This window comes from Protopterus annectens, chromosome 9.part0, assembly GCF_019279795.1.
Source record: "Protopterus annectens isolate FY-2018-M chromosome 9.part0, PAN1.0, whole genome shotgun sequence".
In the NCBI taxonomy this organism is placed as follows: domain Eukaryota; kingdom Metazoa; phylum Chordata; order Ceratodontiformes; family Protopteridae; genus Protopterus; species Protopterus annectens.
Genome location: NC_056743.1, coordinates 403,103,800 through 403,131,266, shown reverse-complemented (window position 1 = coordinate 403,131,266; position 27,467 = coordinate 403,103,800). Strand labels below are relative to the sequence as shown.

The window sequence follows — 27,467 nt, the reverse complement described above, 5'->3', positions numbered from 1 at the left end:
TTTTGTTGGCCATTACTTCTGCAAGAAGGGTTTCTGAATTGCAGGCCCTTATGGCGGTTGAGCCTTTTTTGATTTTTCATAAGGATAGGGTATCATTACGTACTAATCCTTCATTTATGCCTAAGGTGGCTTCTAGTGTGGCTTTAAACCAAACTATTCATTTGCCTACTTTTTATGCAAATCCCCAAAATAAGGGGAAAAGATTTTGCACACTTTAGATGTACACAGGCAGTTGCGTTATTATTTAAGCAGGACTAGGGATTTTAGGCAGTCTCAGCAGTTGTTTGTTTCTTTTGCTTTGAGTTCCCAGGGCAAGCCTGTGTCAAAACAAACTATATCTAAGTGGATTGGGTTTTGCATTGCATTCTGTTATTCCCATCATGGCAAGGAGATTCCAGCTGGGATTAGGCCTCATTCCACGAGGGCTACTGCCACTTCAACAGCATTTCTAAGGGGGGTGGCAACTAAAGATATTTTGGAGGCAGCTACTTGGAGTTCAGTGCATACTTTCTCCAAGCATTACCACCTTCCTCTCTATTCTAAATCCAGGGCTGGTTTTGCCACTGCTGTGTTGCAGGGCATTTTGGCAGCTCCTGCTTCATTATAGTTTAGCCATCCTCCCTTACCTCTGCTTTGGGATTCTACCCAAGTGTTAGGACTGCAGCAATGTGAGATGAAGAACATAGTACAGTTTTGTACCTACCATAAATGTAGAGGTTCGAAGATCCACATTGCTGCAGTCCAATTTACCCTCCCTCCTTCCCCTCTGTGTTTAGGGGTGGTTGTGTGGGTGGGGTTCTATTTTTGTAAATTTGTATATATTGTACATATATTAGGTACAGGAGTGTTTGGTGTTTTTTGGTTTTGGCCTTATCTTTTTAGGGTCTTCTGACATCTGGGGCAAGAAAAGACTGAGGATATGACGTCGGTCATGCGCATTTGTACCCTGGCGTCCTGATGTCAGACAAATGCGCCTTGACCGACGTCAGCCTTATACTTTGGTATTCGGGCCGACTGGGACAGCGGACTACCCAAGTGTTAGGACTGCAGCAATGTGGATCTTCGAACATCTACATTTATGGTAGGTACAAAACTGTACTTTATGAGTTGATTAGTATTAATGAAATTAATCACTAAACCTACATCACTAAACAAAAAAAATAATCTCAATCAGGCCAGCTATCGTACTATATGTAACAAAAACAACTTTAACCTTCTTATTTTCCTCCGTGAACTCAAACAATGTAACTGGTCAGCTCTAAAACACCTTCCACTTGAAGCAGTTGCCCATTTCAACAACACATTCCTCCAAATTCTTGAGCATCACGCCCCCTCACGCTTAATTAGAACAGGATCCAAAGCTGCCCCTTGGCTTTCTAAAGAAACCAAGCAAATAATGCTATTAAGGAATAAACTATGGACAAAATGGAGAACTACTAAAAACCCAACTGACCATCAAAACTTCAAACACCTTAGAAATACCACAAAAAAACTTACCCATCTTGATAAAAAAAAATTATTACCTTCAATATCAAGAAAATCAAAATCATAACCCCAAAAAATTCTGGTCAGGAATCAATAAACTGCTCCATCCAGGGAATACCAAAACACCTACTCCAGCTAACTTAGCACAGACCCCACCCAACTTAATAGCCAATACATTCAACAACTTCTCTGAAACAGTCACCTGTCTAGCAAAGAACATGACTCCCCACACTTCCCTTAAAAACACCTCTCCTCAAAATAACACCCCCACTCTAACATTTAGTGCAGTCTCCACAACCTATATACACAAGTTACTCTCAAAACTTAAACCATGCACTCCTTCAGCCGACCAACTACCAACTGAATATCTGCAGCTAGCAGCAGCAGAACTAGCATACCCAGTCTCCATCTTAATTAACAGAACAATAACTGAATCTACTATCCCTTCCCTCTGGAAAGTCTCCCATATCATTCCTCTGCATAAAGGAGGAAACACTAATGAACTTTCTAATTTCCGTCCTATAGCCTTATTATCACCACTATCTAAAATTATGGAGCGTTGTATACACCAACAACTTTTACATCATCTTTTACATAATAGCCTACTTTCAGACTCCCAACATGGTTTTAGACCTTTCCATAGCACTTCTACTGCTCTTCTCTCCTTCACAGACAATATCAACAAAAATCGCAATAACAACCTATACTCTTCTGCTTTATTTCTTGACCTCTCTAAAGCCTTTGATATGGTCAACCATCAACATTTGCTAGACACTTTGAAATCTCTCTCACTTGAATCTTCGGCATTGCACTGGTTTGACTCTTATCTGAAAGATAGACAACAAGCAGTCCTTTGGGACAGCCATCTATCCTCTCAGCTCCCAGTCACTATCGGTGTCCCTCAAGGATCCATCTTAGGACCCCTTCTCTTCTCCATATTTATAAATAACCTGTCTTCTTCACTCCCAACATCCTCATGTATTCAATATGCAGACAAATCAACTCTCATCTGTTCTGCTGTATCTCCAGCTGAACTTCATTCTTCCACCCAAAAAGTCTTTACAGCAGCAGAAAAATGGTTCCAAGATATCTGTCTCCTCCTTAATCCCCCCAAAAAAAATTATTACTTTTCTCTCCAACCCTTAAATCTGCCCCTCTCTCCTTTTTTATTGTGTCCGACAATGGCACTATCATTACACCTGATTGTTCCACTAAACTACTAGGCATTACAATAGATATTCAACTAAACTATGATTACCACATTGACCTAACCATCAAAGCTGTTAATAAAAAGATAGGTGCCCTCTATAATCTCAATCCCTTTTTAACAGCAACTACCAGGGTGTCTCTAGCCCAAACTCATCTTATCTCTACATTATTGTATGCCTCCCCATCTTTTATAAACCTTTCAAAATCTAACCTTCAGAAACTTGCCACAGCCTACCACAGCATTGCCAGGTTTGCCACAGGTTCCCCATTTCACAACCATCATTGTGTTAATCTCAAAAAGCTTGACTGGCTTGAACTTCAAAATCTTATTCTCCTACATCAATTAGTTATCACCTATAAAATTCTCCATTACCCTTCTAATACACCCATACTAAATAACCTTGTTGTCCCTTACAGGAATCTTACTTCCCTTCGCTCAGCTAACAAACTACTAGTAGCCACTCTCAAAACACACAACAAAGCTGGGGACTCCTTGTTTACAAATGCCATTGGCTCATACTGGAATAAACTTCCCATAGAACTGACCACTCTAGGCTCATCACAACTTTTCAAGAAACAGCTAAGGAACTATTTTAAATCTCACTGGCTATGCCCTTGCTCGAATCCTGACTGACCTCAGCATCCATCTCTCTTTTCAGCTCTCTCCATTACTCTTCTACTTGTCCTTATCACTAGTACTACCCCTCCTCTGTAGCTCACCTACCATCCACATGGATATTACTTTTTCCTATAAATTCAACTTCTCTTTATCCTTGTCATATTACTGCAACCTGTCATCTCACCTTGTATCTAAATCTACATGTTGCTCCCAGCTGTAGAAATCTGCTTCTTAAAACTAGTGCCCTGGCACAAAACGTTTATCAAAATTGGTAATACTGTAAATAGTTGAATAGAGTCTTGTGTGAGTTACTACTTTATTTCTTTAATTGTACTATTCCTACTCTTGCAAAGAATTTAGAATAGAAATCCTCACTCTGTTATAGTTTTGCTAAATTACTTTTGCACTGTTACTATGCTACATGGGAATAGTTCTCTACATGCTTATAATTTGTATCTTATTGTGCTGTTTTTTTGTTTTTATTATTTACTAGTATATAGTGGAGCTTTTCTCCTCGGGCCTCTGCTGAAAATGGACATGTATCCAGTCAGACTAGCCCGATCAACAAATGTAAAATAAAATAAAAAAAAAATATTGCATATAAGCAAATTTTTAACTATATTAACGATCTGTTTTTGGAAGGTAGTATCAATTTGGATACACTTCACTACTTAACCATGGCAGCACTAAAGACACCGGTCATTTTTGGGTGTCCTAAAGTACACAAGAAAGTCTCTGATCCGCCTTTTAGACCTATAATTGATGGACGAGGCTCTATTGTATATGCTTGTGACAAATATGTTGACAGAAAACTAAAACCAATCATAAAAGGGGAAGAACATATTTGCCCAGATTCATGGGGATTTTTAGAAGGCATAAATAAATTAGAATTTAATGCCAACTACAATTTTTTAACAGTTGATATGAAAGATTTATACACTGTTATCCCACAAGATCAAGGCATAGATTGGGTTGGGCATCTATTGTATGCCAAATGCATGGATAATGATGAAATACATGTCTTGGAAATAGTAGTTCTCCACAACAATTTCATGTTTGATGGTCAGGCATATAAACAAACTACAGGTGTTGCCATGGGTGCACCCTGTGGTGGTAGCTTCGCCAATTGTGTTTTAGCATATTGGGAACATGAATTTTTATTTAAAAACAATTTGTTCCAACAACATGCTGCCTGGTATACTAGATATCAGGGCAACATATTTTTCATTTGGAAAGGCGATGATACCACAGTTCCAGTTTTTATAGAAGAGATTAAATGTTTCACTAACTTTTTGGATTTCACCTTTCAATTTGAAACAGAAGCTATCAACTATCTGGATGTGTACATATCAAAAGATAGAGCCCATAACAGATTTATAACAACTATATATAGGAAACCCACATATTCCAATACTTTCTTGCATTTTTCTAGCAGCCCACCCCTTCCATCAAAAGAAGGCGGTTATGTAAGGCCAGTTGGTCAGGGCATCAAGGATGATTCCTTTCGAGGATAATTTCCAAGTAGAATGTAGGTTACTTAGATCCATGTTCAGTAGTAGAGGTTATCCACCCAGACTATTTGATAAAATAAGGCAAGAAGTGGTTAACAAGAGAAACATGGGACATTTTAAACCTATCCTGTTTAATGGATACCATGATTTTATTCATGAGTCGGATGGTGATAGAAATTGTTATGCACAAATTCCCATACTAAAGGCATATTAGACATGGGTGGTCCCACACTTATCACAACTTTTTCAAAGGATGCAAAAATTGTTTCAAATATCTATAAGAATTGGGCACTGCTGGCAGAAGATACACACATCAACAAAAAGTTTGAAAAATTGCCACACATTATTTATCGGCGTGGACAAAATTTAAAGGACATCTTAGAACTTCCAAGTAGAATTACAAAAAAGAACATGGGTATGTACAAATGTGGTCACTGCCATCAGTGTCAGCATATTCATGTGGGCACTAAAATAACCATTAGAGATGTTGAATACAACATATTAGATAAATTTAATTGCGAGTCAAAGGGCATTGTTTATGCTGCTATATGCCAACAATGCCAATCCTTTTATATAGGAAAGACAGGACAGTGCGCCAACGCATATACGAGCATACGTATCATATAAGTAAAGGTACCACCACAAATGCTTTGGCTAGGCACATATTGCAACATCCCACTCACAAATTTTTGTTTGCCATTGTGCACCAGGAACTATATAACAAAAGAGGAGGGCCATGGGCATTAAGGTTAGAAGAAAAGGAATTGTTGTGGCAAATTAGAACTTTTGCACACACACGCACACACACACACACACACACCCACACACACACACACACACCCACACACACACCCTGGCCTTAATGAATATGCTTCCATTAAATGCATATTGAAACTTAAACAGCTAGATAGGTAGAGTGTGTGTGTGTGTGGGGGGGTTAACACAAAAAACATAGCCCCAGGTATTTAATTTATTTGATTATACAACAAGTGTGTATATATGTATGTATGTATATATATATATATATATATATATATATATATATATATATATATATTTTTTTTTTTTCTACTTAATTCATTTGTATTTTATATTAATTCAAGTCACTAATTTAGTGTCTAGGTATTTAGTAATAAAATCATGAATTATATATGGAAATACAAAGTAAATAGTTTTCCATAGGAGGAAAGGAATTGAGTTGTTTAATTATTCAATTGTTTTTTTATATAATTGCTTTATTTTATTTATTAATTGTATAAGTATATAAGTCATTGACTGCTTGTGTAACTTTGAGGAAGTTTGGATACTAGTCCTTACGAAAGCGCTTATGGAATAAAGTTTTGGAAAAGGAGAACATCTGCAAGTTTCGCGGTCTTTTTGTGTTCACAAGTACTAGTTGGTTGTGTTGTTTACAGATATCAGTTTTGTTAGGACCCAGGTTATGGAAATGATGATTTTTTTCACATTTTGGTAAATAACTTTGCAAGGGAGAATTGGAATATGCTAAGTAATACCTCATTTTGAAGACAGTTTTGCTGGTTCCAACATGGTAAAAGAACTTTCCCTGTATGTTGTACACACTTACAGCTATCAAAGTTTGTTTCGGATTTAGGTTATGGAAATTGTTTTTTTATTCATATTGGTAAATAACTTTGAAAGAGAGCATCTGAATGTGCTAAGTAATACCTCATTTTGAAGACAGTATTGATAGTTCCAACATGGTAAAATAATTGAATTGTACCTGTATGTTGTACACATGTGCAGATATCAGTTTGTTTTGGACTTAGGTTATGGAAATTATGATTTTTTTCATATTTTGGTAAATAACTTTGCAAGGGAGCATGTCAGTGTGCCAAGTACTACCTCATTTTGAAGACAGTGTTACTCCTTACAACATGGTAAAAGATCTATGTCTGTGCACTGTACGCATCTACAGATATCACAGTTTTAGTCTTGTAGGATTATGAAAATTATACATTCACAATACATCTCATTATTATGCCCATATCTTTGCAAGGGAGCATGGTAATCACACAAGTTTTGCATCTTTTTGAAGCTGACATTGAGATGCACAACTTCTACACTGATATGTAGGCTCCGTCTGTTATAGGTGATGAGATGTGCTTTATCAATTATGAAAAATACATTAATCATATTTCTGTGAATATCTCCATAAAGGAGCATCACACAGTAATGGTTAAGGTATCATTTTAAAGCTGACATTTGTACTAACAAATGAAATACAAATTGTGTGGGTCTACATGGTACGTTGACCAATATATTGTGCTTTGCTTTTCCAAAAAGATAAAAAAAAATGCACAATATCAACATTCCTTGCCAAATATTTAATAATGACTTTGATATGCACTATCAACATTTACACTGTTGGAAAGGTCAGTGTCTGCTGAACAGCTTTCGCTTTTACAGTTTTAGTCTAGCTCTTAGAGTTCTGAACATTTGTTTTCTGTATGGTTTTAGAAATGGATTTTCTGAAAATGAGCTCAGGCTGCACTGTTGTTCCTATGGTGGAATTAAGCAGGCAGCTTTTTCTGAGCTGCTCCGGAGTGAATGAGTTAAAGATGAGAGTTTTTTCAGTGGGAGGAGAATGAAATTCCTGTGGTACAGAAAATGTATTACAATTTTGTTACAGTTGGATATGTATGTATGTGCATCTGTTTTACCTGCTTTAGAGAATGTTTTTCACTGCGTCTGGTTTACCTGATAGTCAACCTTAGACTTATGGACGCTTGTTTTCCAACCCCATAGCAGATCCAGCAGCCATTTGTCTATTTAAAATGACTGTTGTTAAACAGATTATTGCTGCTAATCCCATTCAGGGAGGAAAGAAAACTGTGAATGTGTTAGACATGAATAAAGAACTGAAATTTTACTTGCACAAAACAAAGAAAATCAACCAACACCGATTACCACACTCACTGAAGCTAAAGACTTGAAGAGGACATTGTTAGACATAAGGATGTCACTGGTGTAAGAAAGGTGTCAGACGGGGAAGGAGTCATCCAAAGCCACTGAAGGTAAGGTACTGCTTTATAAATCAGCTGATGTTTGGGCTTTGTGCTGGCAGGATAATCCCATAGATGAGGATTTGCAACAGTGAATGCACTTCAATATCTACAATTGCGTTACTTACCCAAAACTACTGCACTGAAGTGGTGCTTCTTAGAATCTGGGCTGTTACCGAATTGTGAAATGTGCTTTCTAAATGTCCTTTTTGGTCACGTTTTAAAAATTGGCTCCTAATCCACATCCTTTTTGTTTAATCTGTGACATTTGTCAGATTATTGCAAAACTAATTTTATTAAAGCAAAAAAGTGACCCAGTGACATGCAGCCTTTTTTTTATTTATTTAGTTTTTATTTTACATTTGTTGACCAAGCTAGTCTAGCTGGACATATGTCCATTTTCAGTAGAGACCTGGGGAGAAAAGCTCCACTACAGTTAGTCAGAGTACAAAATTAGAAGTAGAAAAACAAGATTTTTACATAACAGCATAGTACTAAAATGGTTTACAATTGTGCACAAGCTATAATTCAAAATAGAAACTAGGGTAGAGCTTGCTAAGCAAGTTTAAGCTCTTTGGCAGATTAAACTAAGGTAGAGTTCTGTTTCTAAAGAAGAGTACTTGCTAAGCGAGTTTTTAAGCTCAATAGCAGGTTAAGGAAAGGCAGTGTTGGTAGTAACTTTAGTAGGCTGAAAATCACATATTCACAGAGGTTAGTAGGAGATAGGATGAGTGTGTTAAGAAAAACTAGGCATAAAAAAATGGAGGAGAGTTTTAGTCAGGATATGTGCAAGGGCATAGCCAGTGAGGTAGGAGATATTCTTTAAGTTGCTTTTTGAATAGAGATGTAGAGGAGAGAGGGGAGAGTTCCCTGGGGAGCAGGTTCCAAGATTTCCCTACAGTGTTTGAGAACAGTGTGTCCCCAGCCTTATTCTTGGATTTATGTATAGTTACTAGTAACCTATTGGCTGAGCGAAGGGTTGAGAGATTTTTGTAGGGGGTGATAAGACTAGTTAGTATTGGAGTATAGTAGGATGATATAGTGTGTGATAGTAAGTTGTTGAAATAGTAGTTGAGTTTGGAGTTCTAGCCATCCAAGTTGTTTTAGATTCTGACAGTGGTGGGTTCCAAATGGGGAGTTTGTGGCAAATCTAGCTATGTTGTTATAGGAGAGTGCCAGTTTAAGATTGCTTTTTGAAAGATTGGTATAAATGGGAGAGGCATAGAGTAGTGTGGAGATGAGATGGGTGTGGGCAATAGTAGTTCTGGCTGTGGGGGTAAAGTAGGGTTTAATTCTGTAAAGGGTGCCTAGCTTTCTATTAACTGATTTTATGGTGGTATTTATGTGTATGTCGAATGTAAGATTATGGTCAGTTATCACTCCTAAGAGTTTGGTGGTAGGTTCTGGAGATATTACAGTACCATTTTTGGATGTCACTGTAAGGTCTAATTGAGAGGACTTTATTGTAGGATTGAAGAGCAATAATTTAGTTTTTTTGGCGTTCAGGAGAAGGCAGTGTTGTAGAAACCAATTTTCAACTTTACTGAGTACATTCTGGGTAAGCAATTGGAGTTCTGGTAAGGAAGTAGCAGAGCAAATTAGCATAGTCTCATCTGCATATTGTATGCAGGTGGCTTGAGGAATTGTAAGATCTAGATCATTAATAAAAATGGAGCATAGGAGAGGGCCTAAGATAGAGCCCTGAGGTACGACAAGGGAAACAGGGAGGTGTGTAGAGAGTTCCTTGTCTCAGAGCACAGCTTGTTGTCTGTTTTTTAGGTAGGACTTAAACCAGTGTAGTGCCTGTGTATCAAGTGAGAGAGATTTAACTATATCCAAAAGAAGATGATGGTTAATCATATCAAAGGCTTTTGAGAGGTCAATAAAGAGTACCGATGATAGGGAGTTGTTACGATTTTTGTTGATACAATCAGAAAAGGATAGAAGGGCAGAAGTTGTGCTGTGGAATGGTCTAAAGCCATGTTGACAGTTGGCAAGTAAATTATGGAGAAGGTGGTCTAGTAGTTGTCAGTGGATACAATTCTCCATTATTTTTGCTAGTGGAGAGAGTAGGGCTATAGGGCGAAAGTTAGAGAGTTCAGTAGAGTCTCCACCCTTATGAAGAGGAATGATATGGGAGATTTTCCAGATAGTTGGGATAGTTCCTTCGGTGATTGTTCTGTTTATAAGTATGGAGATGGGATAGGCTATGGCTTTTGCTGATTTCTGTAGATATTCAGCTAGTAGGAGGTCAGCTGAAGGGGTGCCTGGTTTAAGTCTTTGAAGAAGGGTGCAGGTAAGAGATGTAGGCACAGGTTGTAGATGAAATGAGGGAGACAAGTTAAAGTGGGTGACAGGTTAGTGGTAACAGGGGGTAAAGAATTGGCTAGGGATTAGATTGCGTCAGTAAAGAAGGTATTGAAGGCATTAGTAATAAGTTTAGGATTGTCATGGGTGGAGCCTGTTGGGGTTGGTGTTTTGGAGTGGCCTGGCTGTAAGAGCTTATTTATGCCTGACCAGAACTTTTGTGGTTTGTGCTGGTGGGTTTGTTGGAGTCGAAAGTAGAAGTTTTTCTTGTCAAGAAGTACAGAAGTTTTATTAGAGTTCCTTAGTTGCTTAAAATGTAGGTGGTCTATTGGATTTTTAGTAGTTCTCCATTTTGCCCAAATTTTATTTCTTAATATGATTTTGTCTGGTTTCATTTGTAAGCCATGGATCAGTTTTTCTGCTGTTTCTGATGGATCAAATAGGGGCATGATAGTCTAAGATTTGTAGGAATTTGGTGTTGAAATAGAACACTGCTTCCTCTAGTGGTAGGTATTTTAGAGGTGACCAGTCACATGCCTTAAGTTCGTTTTGAAAGCTTTCTTGATTAAACTGTTTAAACCGAGTAGTTCTAAATAAGTTAGAGTTAGGGAATGCTGATCTTTTGTCTGCATAGAAAGGTTAGAGCATTGTCACTAATGTCATCTGGAAGGGTGCCTGCTTCGTAAGACAAGGGATGGTTGTTAACAGGGATCCAATCTAAGGTGATTTCTTTGTTATTAGGTTTATGGATTCTAGTAGGGGAGGTAATAGTTTGGGAAAAGCCATATAGGTTTTTATGGGTTGTTGGGTTAGATGAGATACAGGTAGTCCAGTCAATATTAGTCACCCAGTACTATGCTTTCTTGGGGTAAGTAGAGAGCCAGCTAAGGATGTTTTCAAGGGTATTGATATTTCCAGGAGGGAAGGTAGGAGCATATTAAATAAATGGCTTTGAAGGTATTGATTTGTAGTTTTGCTGTAAGGGTTTCTGTAACAGTTGCTGTAAGGTATGATTAAGCATACTAGGAATGTAATGCTTAAACTGTTTCACATAGTACATTTGTTAATTAATGTATTGATATATTATGTATGGAAAAAGTTTACTTTCTGCCATTAGAAATTTCTCAACTTTCTCTTGATGTATCATTTGATTTGTACAGCTGATGTCTTTGAGGTGTCTGAAGTTTTATGGATAAATGATTACACAGGGCCCTTTCTTAGATTATTGGGCTGTTTTAATAGTGTGACATTTTGCCTTTTGCAGTAGAGAAAGCTGTGATCTGTGTGATTGTGTTTAGGTTGGGTAGCTGAGAATATTTTTCTTACTAATTGTTTTGACTTTTAATTTGGCAGGTTCTCCTGTTGGATTGCCCAGAGTTCGAAGGGATAGCCCGAGAATGCTTACAATTTGTTGATGGTGTTCAGGATAAGAAAGGAGGCCCCCATCACCCTTCAAAACTTATAAAGGTAAGCTACTGCAGAAATCAAACTAGAATTCATCGTTAATACTCTCTCATTCTTCTGACTGACTTGAGTTTTTTCTGTAGATTATTCATAACAGAACCATGCAGTTAATGTAAGTCATGAAGTTTATAGTGTGTCATTTGATTGAATCCCAAATGGTTGGACCCATTTTATTGAAAACTCATTTGATAATAAATCTTATTCACAAGACATGTACAATAAAAAAGTATTTTGCTTTTGGGGGGGGGGGGGGCAAGTCTGTTTTGTGAGTAGTATTGTATTTTGTGATTGTGCACAGTACTTTCAACAACTTGGCCTCTCACCAACTTGCTCTTCCTGTACTAGCCGGGAAGCATGGTCTGTTTTCAGCAGAACCATAGGACATCATATTAGATGTTCATCATGCATACAGCTGCAGTAATCACAGATGGGTTCTCTGCCGTCAGGCGGGTCCTCGGTCGGCCGAATTCCAAAGTCCAGGTTCGGCGTCGGTTGCTGTCGCCTTCCTTCCTGACGTCAGTGCGACAGGGGTATATAAGACACAGCCGACGCCATTTTCTTCAGTCTTTTTTGCCGCGCGGTGCCCGAAGCAGAAGCAGTTCGCAAGTGCCGGTCGGCCAGCTCCTGAAATTACGAAAATTTGGAAACCGAAGTGTTCTTTAAAGCTAAGTACCCCGTTGGGGAAACTTTTCTTGCCTCAGACTGATGTCAGACAAAGTTAACAATTGTATTTCTTGTGGGAAGCAAATACCGCATAAAGATTTCCATTCCCTCTGCATACCTTGTTTAGGCCCAGACCACGACGTCTCGGGCTGTCGCCTTTGCGCTACTTTAAATAAACGCACTATTAAGCGTCGGGTGGAGTTCGCCCAGCACTTTTTTGGTAAAGCTTTTGATTATAAAATGTCGTCAGAGACTCTGACTACCATTTTGTCCAAAAAACGCAAGGACAAAGACCGACACGCGAGGTCCGCGGTCTCCACCGACACCACGGCAAAACCGGCTACACGTGGTCCGGTTCTCAGGCGACGACACTTCTCTGGCGGTGTCTTTTGTAACCGAGACCGCAGGTGCCTCGGCCCATATCCAGACTACAGTTACCGAAGCCACTGTGAGTGTTGAGCCTCCTAATGTGGACAGGTCCACTTCCACCCATGGTGTCTTTAGACCCTCATCTTCCTTTTCCATAAAGGCATTTACTAAGTCCAAATCAGCCATGCATCCCAAGAGGCCTGTTGCACAGGGCCCATCTCCAGGCCCCATGCCTAAAAAGCAGATGCTAAAAATGGCTGAGGATTTAATTACTCTTATCGGGGGTTCCCAACCCCCTCCGGACAAGAGACCCAGAGTGGAGGAAGATTCTCCCTCTTCTGACCAGGGCTCCATTATTTCAGAACATTCTGATGAAGAGGAACACTCGTACTCCCCTTTTGAAGATTCTGATGCAGAGCAGTCCATTCCTTCTGCATCTCCCCCAGAGGATTTTTCTTTTGGGGAAACCTTGCATACCTTGAGGGAACACTTCCATTGGGAAGGCCAAGACTTTTCTGATTCCAAGAAAAGACTTAGGGAATTCCTTTTGCTACCTCAGCACAGACCTCTGGCGATACCTCCTGTCTTGGACATACTTGATGATGTTTACTCGGAGGCTTGCCTTAATCCGGATTCCCTGCCTCCTGCCCTAGTCAAGCCTGATAGGTACTACAGAGTTCCTAACTCTCACCAATTTCTTTACAAAAACCATAATGCTGACCCTGAAACCATTTCTCAAGGCCCCAAGGGAATGAAGGCCTCTACTGCTAAGAATCCACTACCTTCCGAAAGAGAGTCTAGATCCTTAGAAAGGTGGGGAAAAGGTATATACCTCGGCCACCCTAGCCATGAGGGCCTTAAATTGTCAGTTCCATATGCTTAAATATCAGCAGTTTCTGTTATCACAATTAAGGAATAAAATGTCACAACCTGAACAACCAGATTTGAAGGAGTTGCAGGATATGATGCATAGTGCAGAACAAGTGGGTAAACACACCTTACAATGTGGCTATGATGCTCTAGAGGCCTCAAGTAGAGCTGCTGTTACAGGATCAGTCATTCATAGACATGCCTGGCTTAGGGAACAAACCTTGCCTGATCATGTTAAAGCTAAACTACTAGATGCTCCTTTACAAAAGGATGTATTATTTGGTACTAATGCTGAGGAGATACTACGGAAAATGGAAGAAAAAGCTAAATCTATGCAAACTGTTAAAGCTTTTCTACAGGTTCAACCACCACGTTTTAGCAGAAATTGGCCTTCAAAAAACTGGTCCTTTCCAGCCACGGACAAACCCCAAAGAGGTAGATACAGGCGCACAAGGGGCAGAGGACAATCTCAAGGATCATATAGAGGCAGACAATGGCAAACTCCAGCACCAAGAGGTGGCGAAGACAGTGCACAACAATACAGGAAACAAAACCAATGACTCCCTCATTTCCATGCCAAGCAAGTCTCAGCTGACAGCACCCTTGGGAGGAAAGCTGGCATTATTTACAAGAAATTGGCATATTATCACAACAGACAAATGGATCCTGGACATCATAAACAGAGGCTACAGATTTCATTTTCACATTCTTCCAAAAATGAGAGGCATGCCGAACCTGCCACACAATCAAAGGGCAGAGGCTCAAATACAAATTTCAAAGCTCATGGACATGAAAGCTATTCAAGAGGTACCTACTCACGAACAAGGTCAAGGTTTTTATTCCAGACTATTCCTGGTACCAAGGAAAGGAACCGACTGGAGACCCATTTTGGACTTATCCATCCTAAACACATTTCTACTTGTACCAAAATTCAAGATGCTCAACTTACAGCAGCTTCTTCCCATGCTGGGCAAGGAGTTTTGGCTGGTAACATTGGACCTCAAGGAGGCATACCTGCATGTCCCAATCAGACAAAGCTGCAGAAGATACCTCAGATTTCTTGCAGGTTCAGTCCACTATCAATTCTCTGCATTGCCCTTTGGCTTATCTACTGCGCCCAGAGTATTCACGAAATGCCTGACATCAGTAATTGCCTACTGCAGACTTCAAGGGATGCAAATTTACTCTTATTTGGACGATTGCCTGATCCAAGCGGACAGCAAACACGTACTTCTGGAACATCTGGCTTATGTAACACGGTTATTGAATTCTCTGGGATACACAGTCAACAAAGAGAAATCCAGGCTAACACCATCTCAGAAAATAACTTTCCTGGGTGCCAACTTGGACACGCACCCAGATGGCCTATCTTACGCCAGAAAAACAGGGGCAACTAACTCAGTACTTCAAAATACTAGCAAATTGTACCAGGCTAACTGCAAGGAAAATCCTGCAGGCTCTGGGCTTCATGGCATCTTGCATTCTTCTAATCCCATGTGCAAAGTTGCATATGAGGAAACTTCAATGGTACCTAAAAAACCTATGGTCTCAACACAGCCACAGTTTGGAAACAATAATACCAATAATCCCATGTTTGCAACAGGAATTTCTCTGGTGGGCCCAAGCATGCCAAACAAACACAAGTCTACCATTCTGCAAGCCTCAAGCAAATCAAGTCATCACAACAGACGCCTCAGACTACGCCTGGGGGGCACACATGACAGACAGGTGCATTCAGGGCAAATGGTCCCAAAAGGAAAAGCACCTTCACATCAATCAAAAGGAAATGCTAGCAGTGATAAATGCATTTACAGCTTTCAAGGACCTCCTGCATTCAGGGCAATTATTGATAAGAACAGACAACACCACAGTAATGTGGTACATAAACAAACAAGGAGGAACACATTCATACCCCCTGTGCAGGCTAGCCATGTCACTTTGGAACTTGGCTCTGGAATGGCAAATCGAACTTCAAGCACAGTACCTGCCAGGATTGGAAAACACGCTGGCAGACAATCTAAGCAGAAATATGACAGACCCACACGAATGGAAGTTGCATCCTCAAGTGTTTACAAAGATAATCCAAGCGTGGGGAAGGCCAGACATAGATCTCTTTGCCTCCCACAGGAATCATCAATTGACAAAGTTCTGCTCAAGGACCTTCCATTCAAAGGCCTGGAGAGTGGACGCCCTTTCTTTCAGTTGGGCAGCACGGACAGTTTACGCCTTCCCACCTTTGCCTCTTCTGCCCAAGGTGCTCTTGAAAGCAAGAGCAGACAGACCGAAGATGATACTGATTGCTTCAGATTGGCCAAGACAACACCGGTACCCACTGCTGAGGAGCCTAACACATACTCCTCCCTGGTCCCTACCTCTAATGCCTCTTCTACTGACTCAGCACAGCTACAAAACTCTTCACAGTCAGCTGAAAACACTCAATCTGGCTGCATGGAAAATTCCTTAACACCACAACAGACCCTACTCTCCAAAGAGGTACAGGATGTCATTTTGGAGGCCAGAAGGCCATCTACTAGAAAGGCTTACTCCGCAAAATGGAAACGGTTTTGCGCTTGGAATGAGAAAAAAGGCCAGGATCCTAGAAAACTGAATTTGCCTCAGACATTACAGTATCTAGCTGAGCTGTTGAACAGTGGACTTTCATTTTCCTCCATCAAAATTCATGCCTCAGCCATTTCTGCAGAATACAACACTGATCCACCCTTATTCTCTCACCCACTCTTAAGACAGTTCCTCAGAGGGGCTAAGAATATAAGACCTCCAAGGAAACAACCAATACCAGCCTGGGATCTTAATTACATTCTAGAAAAATTAACATTACCCCCCTTTGAACCAGCTGCCTCAACAGATTTGCAATATTTCTCTTGGAAAACAGCTTTCCTTCTGGCCATTACCTCAGCTCGTAGGGTTTCGGAACTACAAGCCCTCATGGCTGTGCAGCCCTTTCTCATCTTCCATCAGGACAGGGTTTCCCTACGAACCAACCCGTCATTTATGCCTAAGGTAGTATCCAGGGTAGCTGTAAATCAGGCCATACACTTACCTACCTTTTACCCCAGTCCTCAAAACAAAGGGGAAAGGCTGCTACATTCCTTAGACATCCATAGACAGCTACGTTACTATTTGGACAGAACAAAGCCTTTCAGGAAATCAGAACAACTCTTTGTGTCCTGTGCTGTAGGAGCTCAAGGGAAGCCAATTTCCAAACAGACAATTTCAAAATGGATAGGCCACTGCATACGGTTTTGTTACTCCTTTCATGGCAAATCTGTTCCTACAGGCATCAGATCCCACTCCACAAGGGCCACAGCTACCTCTACAGCCTTCCTCAGAGGAGTCCCTACCAAAGATATTTTGGAGGCAGCCACTTGGAGTTCTGTGCATACCTTCACAAAACACTACCACCTGCCTTTATACTCCAAAACTAGAGCAGGCTTTGCCACTGATGTGTTGCAGGGCATTCTGGCTCTTCCCAATTCCACCTAGTGCCTACCACCCTGTGCGTAGCTTTGGGATTCTACCCATCTGTGATTACTGCAGCTGTATGCACGATGAACATAGTACAGTTTTGTACCTACCATAAATGTAGATGTTTGAGTGCTAATACAGCTGCAGTACAGGTTTCCCTCCCTCCTTCCCCTCTTGGTAAAGGCCTAGTGGCTAACACCTCCTCATACAACCTGATTGGGTTATCCTTCTATGGTGTATTTGCTTGCAACTACTGATTTTTGATTATATTGCATTGCATGATTATATATATCATTTATGTATTGCCTTCCTTCTGGGGGCACCTGACATCTGGGGCAAGAAAGACTGAAGAAAATGGCGTCGGCTGTGTCTTATATACCCCTGTCGCACTGACATCAGGAAGGAAGGCGATAGCAACCGACGCCGGACCTAGACTTTGGAATTCGGCCGTCCGAGGACCCGCCTGACGGCAGAGAACCCATCTGTGATTACTGCAGCTGTATTAGCACTCAAACATCTACATTTATGGTAAGTACAAAACTGTACTTTCCATCATTCTGCCTTCCTGCAGTCCCAAGAAAAAGAAAACTTGTAAGATGTTCTTGCCAGTACAGCCAGCTCAGTCTGTGCCTCAGCCGCTGGTTTGGGTGACTGCTTACAACCATTACTGATTCTTCATACCATTAAATTTTTTTTCCTGTCCGAGTCTCAGCAGTGTAGCCTCTTCAGCCACCATGGACCCAGAGGCCAACCACGTCCTCTGTAGCTGTTCGGGTACTATTGCTTGGCATGGGAGAGTCACTCTTGTCAATCTCGGAGGAGGGCAAAAGGAGAGCACCTCTGCCATGCCAGGCTTGGAGACCTTCTCCCTGTTAAGTGCTTTCCATGAATCAGTCCCTAGGCCCGAACCCAAGTCTGCTCACAAACAAGCTACTCCTACTTTACTTCAGCATAGGTGCACTGGCTGCCACTTCCAGGCCTACTAACAAGACCTAGTAAGGTTGGCTGAGGATTTAACTTCCTTTGTCACATCCAGGCACATCCCTCCCTGTGAAACATCATGGATACTTCACTACAGGAATTTTCTGACTGTTTTGACTCAGAAGATGATTTTGGTCATGATGAATCCACCATTGAAGAGGTTGCATCTGTTACTTCCTGCGGGGATTCTGAGAAGAACCTTTCCTCAGCCCCCTCCCCCCTGGAGGATATTTCCTTTGGGGAGACATTGCATGCACTGTGGGAGCACTTAAAATGGGAAGCTCAGGACTACCTCCATCCAAGAAAAGGATTTGGGAATTTCTTAATCTCCCTGAGCATGTAAACTCCTTGCCATTCCCCCAGACTTGGGGGTGGTTGATGATGTTGTCTAGATTCTTTTTTACAACCAGACTCTCTTCCCCTTGCCTTTTGAAAGCCTGACAGATTTACAGGGATGTTCTTCGTTTGTCACTTTTGCAGTCATCACAGTTGGGTTATCTGCCTGAAGGTAGCCCTCAGTCGGCCCGAATACCAGAGTCTTAGTATTTCTGTGTTGGATGCTGTCACTTCTTCCATGACATCAGGGGTATCTGATGACATTACACCAGCCTTTCTTGCCGAGGAGGAGCCCGAAGCAGAAGCAGTTTGCAAGTGCCTGTTGGCCGCTACCTGCAATTTTCATTTTCATGTTTATAATCCTGAAGTCTTCTAAAGCTAACTACCCCGTTGGGGATCCTTTTTTCTTGCTCTAACCGATACCAGAAAAAGTTAACAATTGTCTTGCCTGTGGAAAGCAAATACCTCTCAGAGATTTTCATTCATAGGTTCATAGGTTTATACTAGGCTATCTGCCCTAAGGCATTTATAAGCCTAGCCCAAATTTTTGTGGCTTACGCCACCCCTTATATGAAAAAATACTGTGCCCATTAGTTTGTTGTGCCTCTGTCCAGCAGTGACACAGAGATGATTCCCGGGGTAAACCTACGATCTCCCATCCACAGGTCTAGATTTCTCTTGAACAGAGTCAGCGAGGTGCTCTGCCTCACATGGACCGGGATTTTATTCCACAGCATAGGGAGTCTCTGAGTGATAAATCTATCCCTCCAGCACATCCTATTTATATCCGTGCTAAGGTTTAAGTCGCTTGCTCTAGTGGTTTTGGTGGATTTGGATTTTTGAGGTGGAGCATGTCCATTAATTCCGGGTTGGACATGGCCTTGTATGTCAGGCACATGTCACCTCTGAGCAGACGGTATGCGACTGAATAGAGCTGGAGTTTCTTCAATCTGGCAGCATATGACAGATTTTGGAGTCCCTTTATCCTTTTGGTGAGGAACTTTTGGGGTCTCTCCAATTGCTGCAGATGTCGGGTGAGATACATCCCGAATGGGGCATTGTACTCGATCATTGGTCTGATAAGTGAAGAGTACAGGGGAACAATAACCTCACTAGATCTGGATGTGAATCCCTTCATGATCAGGTGGGCAATGTAGAAGGTCTTTCTAACCACTTTAGCAATGTGAGTGTCAAAGAAAGGCCACTGTCAACCTGGGTCCCCAGGTCCCTGATAACCTCTTCTGTGCTTAGTGGATTGCCACCTATATGGTAGCTTGGGGTTACCTTGTTTTTCCCGAAGGGTATGACTATACATTTTTGGCGTTTAACTTCAGGCCATGGCTCTGGCACCAGCTATCTGTTTCCGTGAGTCCCTTCTGAAGGATATCCGTGTCTGATGCACTTTCCACTATGGCCCACTTTGCAGTCGTCTGCAAACTTTGTCAGCCAAAGTCCTCCTATGTTGGCCTGTACTTCTGAGAAGTAGATGCCAAACAATAGGGGCCAAGGACCGAGCCCTGTGGGACACCACTTGTGACCGGCTTGGAGTCTGACACAGCGCCAGCAACTCTAACCCTGTGGGTTCTGTCCTTAAGCCAGTTTGCAACCCATCTTGTGACATATGGGTTTACATTTAAGCTGGTAAGTTTTTCTACAATACCCGAGTGGGGTATTGTGTCGAAGCCTTGCAAGGTCAAGGTAGGCTGTATGGACTGCCTTTCCTCATCAATGGCCTTGGTGACTGTTTGAAGAAGTCGACCAAGTTCAAAAGGCATGATCTTCCCTTGACAAAGCCAAACTGGGTCGGGTCCAATGTCTGCAAGTCCCTATATCTTTGTTTATGAGCTCCATTATGATCCTCTCCATAGCTTTGCAGACTAGACTTGTTAAGCTTATGGGGTAATTAACAGGGTCCGTGAGGCCGCCTTTGTGGAGTGGGACAACAGTTGCCGTCGCCACTCCTTGGGCACGTATCCTGTGGTAAGGCTGAGATTAAACAGCTGCCTTATGTGCGGTTTAATTCCTCATTTAGCTCGTGTAGCACACAGCCGGGGACACCATCCGGTCCCATTGATGCTGTGTTTTTAGCTTTAGAGAGAGCAGCTTTCACCTGCATTTGAGATGTCTGGGAGGCTACACTCGGCTGGGATAGTTATCTCTCCTTTAGGGGAGAGGGGTGAAGTTTGCACTGAACCTGTCTGCCAGTATGTTGGCAATGTCTGTGGGTTCAGTGATTTTGTATCATTTTGGACTAATTCTGAGCATATCTGGGAGTTTCCACCCAGGTTCCTAACATAGCTGAAAAAGGCCTTATGATTGTCCTTTGAATCCATGGCAATTTTCTCTCAAAATTGGCCTTAGTTGATTTTATGAGTGCTCGTATTTTTTACTAATAATGATCAGGCCTGCCTTCCCTTTTATGGATTTTGTTCTATCATGTAATAGCTTTCTCCTCTTATTGTAAAGTTTGTCAATGGCTGGGGTCCCCCAGACTGGACGTTGCCCTTTGTGGAAAGAGTCTTGGTTTTATTTGGGATTGCCTGATCCATGCAGTCCTGGAGGTGTTCATAGAAGGCATTTGTAAGGGCTTCCGCAGCTTGGGTTGTGGTTTCCACTGGCTCAGGGGCCTTGAAAGATACCACACCAGTCTTGAGTAGTGTGAAGTTTGCTTTAGAGAAGTTCTTCACTATGGTCTTTTTTGTTTGGGGTGGGGGGATGTGGATTTCCAGTGAGATTAGTTTATGATCAGATCTCACCAATGAGGGATATACTTCCGGTGTGGAGCATTTTGTCCCCATGTTTGTGACAAATGAGATCTAGTATATTTTCTCCTCTTGTGGGAACAGTGACTAGCTGTTCCATGGCATTTGAATTTATGAACTCCAGGAACCGTTGGGCTAGAAAGTTAGGGCTTGAGTAATGTTCCCAGTCTATATTCGGGTAGTTGAAGTCACCCAATATGATGGTGTTTGGAGATACATTTATACCCTCCAGTGTCTTCAGGAAGGCTGTGTGGGGTTCCTGAGTTTGAGAGGGTGGCCTGTAGCATGCTACAATTTGTAGAGCAGTTTTGCCTATGGTTAGTTGCACCTGGATGGTTTCCGAAGCTTCGTGCGTTGCCACCAACCTGGAGGTGTGGGTATCCTTTATGAATATGGATACACCCCCTCCTTTTGTGGTGTGGTCCGGGTTTTGGGGCCGGAACGCATGATATGAGGTAAAACCTAATAGTGCCGGGGTGCTCTCAGGAGCTTTGAACCAGGTTTCATTTACAGCACAGACATCGATGTTCTCCATACTGAGAAGGGCCTCGAGTGCGTGCATAGGCCTAAACCACGACATCCCTCGCTGTCGGTTTTGTGCCATGTTTAACTCCCGAACCATTCGTCGTCAGGCTATCTTTGTTGCTAAATTATTTTGCTCTCGTTCTCTGTATTCTGAAATGGCTTCGTTAAGCCATCTGACTACCGATCTTCTGAAAGAACTGAAAGGTAAAGACAGAGACAGATGGCGTAGGTCCAAAACTGCCAATGACGCTTCCGTTAAGCTAGTCTCCAGTCCGCCGGTACTCAGTGAGGCGCCTTTGCACTCCCTGATGCCCGCTTCTATGGATTCGCAGGCCTCTGATGAGACCTATTCAGAGTCTGGTATGCTGCGAGATGCTTCTTCGACTATGGAGCCTGCGGATGTGTCTGCCTTGGATGGGTCCAGACCCGCTGTGCAGGAACAGGTTTCTGAGGGTGTATTCCATCCTACTGATGTTTGAATCAAACCAAAGTCTTCGTTTTTAGCCAAAACTATTGAGTTTCTTAGGCCCAGAGTACGCCTAGAAAACCGACTACCAAAGCGGATGCTCAAGCTCCCATGCCACAAAAACAAATGCTTAGAATGGCTGAAGACCTTATTACGGTAATTAGGGAAGCCAGCCTTCCCCTGCTAGGAGACAAAGAATTGAGTTTCCTTCTGATTCTACACACCAGGAGTCTGATGTCTCTGACCCTTCTGATTATCAGTACATGCCCCTGTCAGCCTATGGGGATTCAGATGCCGAGGAATCCATTCCCTGTGCCTTCCCTCCAGAGGATTTTTCTTTTGGTGAAACCTGGCATACTTTGAGAGCATTTCCACTGGTAATGCCAAGACTACCCTCAGTCCAAAAAGAGACTCAGAGAATTTTTAGAGTTGCCTCAGCACAGGCCTCTAGCTATACCCCATGTCCTGGATGTTGTAGATGATGTTTTTATGGAATCCAGTCTTACTCCAGATACTTTACCCTTGGCCCCTAGGAAACCTGACCGGTACTACAGAGTGCCTGATTCCCACAAATTTCTCTTCAAGAATCGTACTGCAGATCCAGGCACCATTTCCCAGGGACCTAAAGGTATTAAGGCTACTACAGCCAAAAATCCTACCCCTTCGGACAGGGATTCCAGAGCTTTAGACAGATGGGATAAGAAGATATATACCTCTGCATCTCTTGCCATCAGGGCATTGAATTGCCAGTTTCACATGTTGAAAAAACAGCAACATATTATGGAACTAAGTAAACAAAAAATGGTGTTATTTCCAGATTGTGCAGAAAATAAAGATTTACAAGAGCTAATGTATTCTGCAAAGCAAGTTAGTAAGCATACTTTGCAGTGTGTTGTTGATGCCCTAGAAGCATTTTGCAGGGTGGCAGTTACTGTGTCTGTACTGAGAAGGCATGCTTGGCTGAAGGAACAAACCTTGCCAGATCATGTCGAATTCAAATTACTAGATGCTCCTTTAAATAAGAACTGTTTGCTTGGCACCAAAGCAGAAGTAGTTCTTAAAAAGATGGAAGAAAAAGCTAAATCTATGCAAACTGTTCAAATTAATTCTTACAAGTGCAACCACCTAGATTCAGTAGGCATTGGCCTTCAAAAAACTGGTCCTTTCCAGCCCCTCCCAGGCCTTCCCAGACCAGACCCAGGGGAAACTGGCCACCCAGACTACAGTCTCAGGGTATGCAGAGTTCCGAGCAATGGAGTGCCCCCACCCCAAAAACAGGGAGTGGTAAGCCGCCCCCTTATGGAAAAAGTTCACAATGACTTTTCAATTATCCTTCCCAGCCCTGCCCAATTACTTGTGCCTGTAGGAGGAAAACTTGCCCTTCGTGCAAAAAACTGGATGTCCATTACTCAGGACCGATGGGTCCTAAACATTGTATCCCAGGGATACAAATTTTATTTCCATTCACTACCAGCCCCAAGCGGGTTTCCAGACCTTCCTCCAAACCAGTGGGCAGAGGCTGAAAAGCAAATACTTCCCCTGCTCTATATCAGAGCTATTCAGCCTGTTCCAGTAGAACAAAAGGGTCAGGGTTTCTACTTCAGACTTTTCCTGGTACCCAGAAGAGAGGGCTGTTGGCGCCCATTCCTGGATCTTTCAATTCTGAACACCTTTCTGGTGGTCCCAAAATTCAAGATGCTTACCCTGCAACACCTTCTCCCTGTGCTAACCAAGGATGCCTGGTTAGTCACTCTATACTTAAAAGAAGCTTGTCTGCACATCCCCATAAGGGAGTCTTGCAGGAAAAATCCACGTTTCAGGGCAGGCTCTATGCACTATCAGATGTTCTTTGTGTTTCACTGTTGCAGTCATTACATTTGGGTTATCTGCTTGCAGGTAGCCCTCATTCGGCCTGATTATCAAAGTCTTGGGTCCTATGTCGGATGCTGTCTCTTCTTCCATGACATCAGGTAGTCAGGGGTATAAAGCATGCAGCCGACATCATTACATCAGTCTTTCTTGGTGCACTAAGCAGAAGCAGTTTGCAAGTGCCTGTCGGCCGACTCCTGAAATTTTTGTTTTCGACTTTCAGAACTGAAGTCTTCAAAAAAGCAAAGTACCCCATTGGGGATCCTTTTTCTTGCTCTAAACCAATGTCAGTAAAAGTTAACAATTGTATTACTTGTGGAAAGCAAATACCTCATAAAGATTTTAATTCGTGCTGCATTCCTTGCTCAGGCCCAGACCACGACGTCCCTCGCTGCCGGTTTTGTGCCTTATTCAACCCTCGAACTATTCGTCAGGCTATCTTTGCAGCAAGTTATTTTGGTAGTCGGTATCAGTACTCCGAAATGGCTTTGTTAAGCCATCCAACTACTGATCTTCCAAAAAAAAACTTAAGGATAAAGACAGAGACAGACTGCATAGGTCCAAAACTGCCGACAACGCTTGCATTAAGCTAGTCTCCAGTTTGGCGGTACTCAGGCGCTTTCACAGCCCCTGATACCCGGTACTTCAGATTCGCAGGCCTCCACTGAGACCCATTCGGAGTCCGGTATGCCGCGAGATGCTTCTTCGACTATGGAACATGCGGATGTCTCTTCCTTGGATGGGTCCGGAGCCGCCATGCAGGCAACGGCTTCTGAGGGTGTATTCAGGCCTACAGTCTTGCATTTTAAACCGACGCCATCTTCTTCATCCAGGCCTAAAACTTGCACCACCAAGGCAAAACTTATGGACGCACCCTTAGATAACAAGGCCTTGTTTGGTTCAGCAGATGCAGTGCTCTTTAAGGCCCTTCAGGAGAAGGGCAAAGAGCTTCAGGATCTCAGGCACATATTTGTGTCCCCCGTTTCCAGGTGAACTACCTGGTCAGAACCTCCTTTGTGTGAAGGCCTTCTAAACCCCTATCTTCCAAAGGGAAAAAGACTCCAGGAAGCAGACCCCTTCCAGGTCTTCACCCTCCACACCAATTCAAAAGCAGCCCTTTCAGGCCAAACCTCATAGTCTGTGACTACCAGAACCTAAATCCAGATACCCCCTCTCCCTGCATCAGATTACCCAGGACTCTTGGGTCCTTTCTATCATAAAACAAGGTTATTTTGTGGTCTGGGAATCCAGACCATCATTTAAAGGCATTCCTTAACCCACCCAAGACCAAATAACTTCCTTTCCTACAGTCTTATATGCCTTCCTTTCGCAAGGCACCATTCAAGAGGTACCTCAAAAATTGAGAGGGGAAAGGGTTTTACTCCAGAAAGTTCCTGGTCCCCAGCAAAGTCCTTAGAGACCTACCTTGGATCTGTCCCATTTAAATACCTTTCTCTATGTCCCCTTGTTTCGGATGCTAATTTTCCCTACCCTCCTCCCTCTGGCTTACATGTTGTCCTTAAACATAAAGGATGCCTACCTGCACATCCTTATCCACCCACTTTTCAGGAAATTCCTTACTTTCTCTGATGGTTCTTCACATTTTTTTATTCCGTGCTTTGCCATTTGGTCTCTCTACAGCCCCCAAGAGTGTTCACTAAGTGTTTAACCCCTAGTCCATTGCCTTTGCCAGAATGCAGGGGATCCAACTCTTCACATGCCTAGACGATATTCTCATCCAGGACTTACTCATAGTATTGATACAGAATTTCAAAAGTTTACTGTGAGGAAGAAGGATATACAATATAATCTTACAAAGGATGAATGGAAATGTTTAATGAATTTGTCAAAAGTCTGATTTAGTATTCAAACCGTCTGATAAAGGCGGAAAATTGGTTGTTTTAAATTATTCACAATATTTAAAAATGTGTTACACTCATCTTAATGATGAAATGGTATATGAAAAAATTTATGATATTCAATATGAGAAGGCACAAAGGGAGTACAAGGATATTATAGATAAAGGATATAGATTACATTACTTTACATATAAGGATGTCAGAGAAAAATTTTATGTAAAAAATCCAAGAATGCCATATTTTTATTGTATACCTAAGATACACAAAAGTCTTGATGACCCTCCGGGACGTCCCATAGTGTCAGCAAGTAGTAGTTTTTTGCAAAATATTTCTTGTTTTTTGCATGAATATTTGTTACCGACAGTATGTAAATTACCATCTTATATTAAGGATGTTTTTGATTTTTTGGAAAAGATCAAAAGCATAAAATGGGAGAATAATATGTATTTTTTTTTTGTTATTGATGTAGTCAGTTTATACACCAATATTAAACATGAAGATGGTGTATGTGCTATAAAATACTATATGGGACAGAGCCCGGTTGTGGAATTTATAGTGGAATTGATAAGTATGTGTTTAAAGAACAATATGTTTGAATTTAATGGTACTGTGTATAGACAAAAACAGGGCACAGCGATGGGGCAGCTTTTGCCCCCAGTTATGCTAATGTTTTTATGGGATATTTTGAAAACAAGTGTATATATGTTAATCAATTTTTGAAGAAGTATGTGTGTAAATATGTTTGTTTTATTGACGATCTTGTATTTATTTGTAAAGGAGGGCAGGAACAAGTTTCCTTGTTTCTAGATCAAATACAAGAAAATAACATGGGTATTAAATTTGATGGTTTACAAATAGGTAATGAAGTGAAGTATTTAGATGTTTTATTGAAAGGATGTGAGGGTAAAAATATAGATTATTGTATATATAGGAAATTTCATGGTGCTGGATCTACTTTACATGGAAAAAGTTTTCATCCATCACATACAATAAAAGCTATACCTTATACAGAATTTAATAGGATTAAGAGATTATGTAGTGATCCAGTAATAATGGAGAATGAATTTATTCAAAGTTTTAATACATTTATATTAAGGGGGTACAATGAAAGGGATGTAAATGAGAGTTTGAAAAAGGTAAGGAAAAATGAGAAACCAGGTGTTACTAAAAAGATTAGGACTAATAGGAAGATTAGTGACTGTATTTTGTTTCAACTTTTTCTGTACTGTCTGATCAGATTATGGAACAAGTTAAATGCAGTTGGAATTTGGTTAAAAGTGAGGTATATTTTTTAAGTAATAAAAGAATGGGTTTTTCATATAGAAAATGTAGAAGTATTAAAGATTTTATTGTTCACAGTCGGTTTAATATGCTTAATATTAAAATGGGAAAGCAAGTAGAACAGTTGGGTACTACAGCTTGTGGTAAATGTAGTATTTGCAAGTATGTAGTTAAGGAATTTAATATTATTAATGGGGTCTCTTTTGTTACAAATGGTACATTTAATTGCAACACCGAGAGAGTTATATATGGTATGAGATGTACATGCAATACATTTTATGTGGGAGAAACTAAGAAGTCTCTTGCATGTAGAATTAAAGAACATGTTAGAGACATAGGTTCATAGGTTCATAGGTTCATACTAGGCTATCTGCCCAAGGGC

The 27,467-nt window shown here is 41.4% G+C and overlaps 1 protein-coding gene across 2 annotated transcripts in view; it reads left to right on the top strand.

Annotated features, from left to right (window-relative positions):
• The window catches only part of CCAR2 (cell cycle and apoptosis regulator 2), a 2,452,621-nt gene that overhangs the window by 1,200,418 nt on the left and 1,224,736 nt on the right, over positions 1–27,467 (top strand). For both annotated transcript variants that reach the window (XM_044082935.1, XM_044082934.1), the window contains one exon: positions 11,508–11,621. In XM_044082935.1, the coding sequence (XP_043938870.1) occupies positions 11,508–11,621 (114 nt within the window). The remainder of the gene's footprint in view (positions 1–11,507; positions 11,622–27,467) is intronic.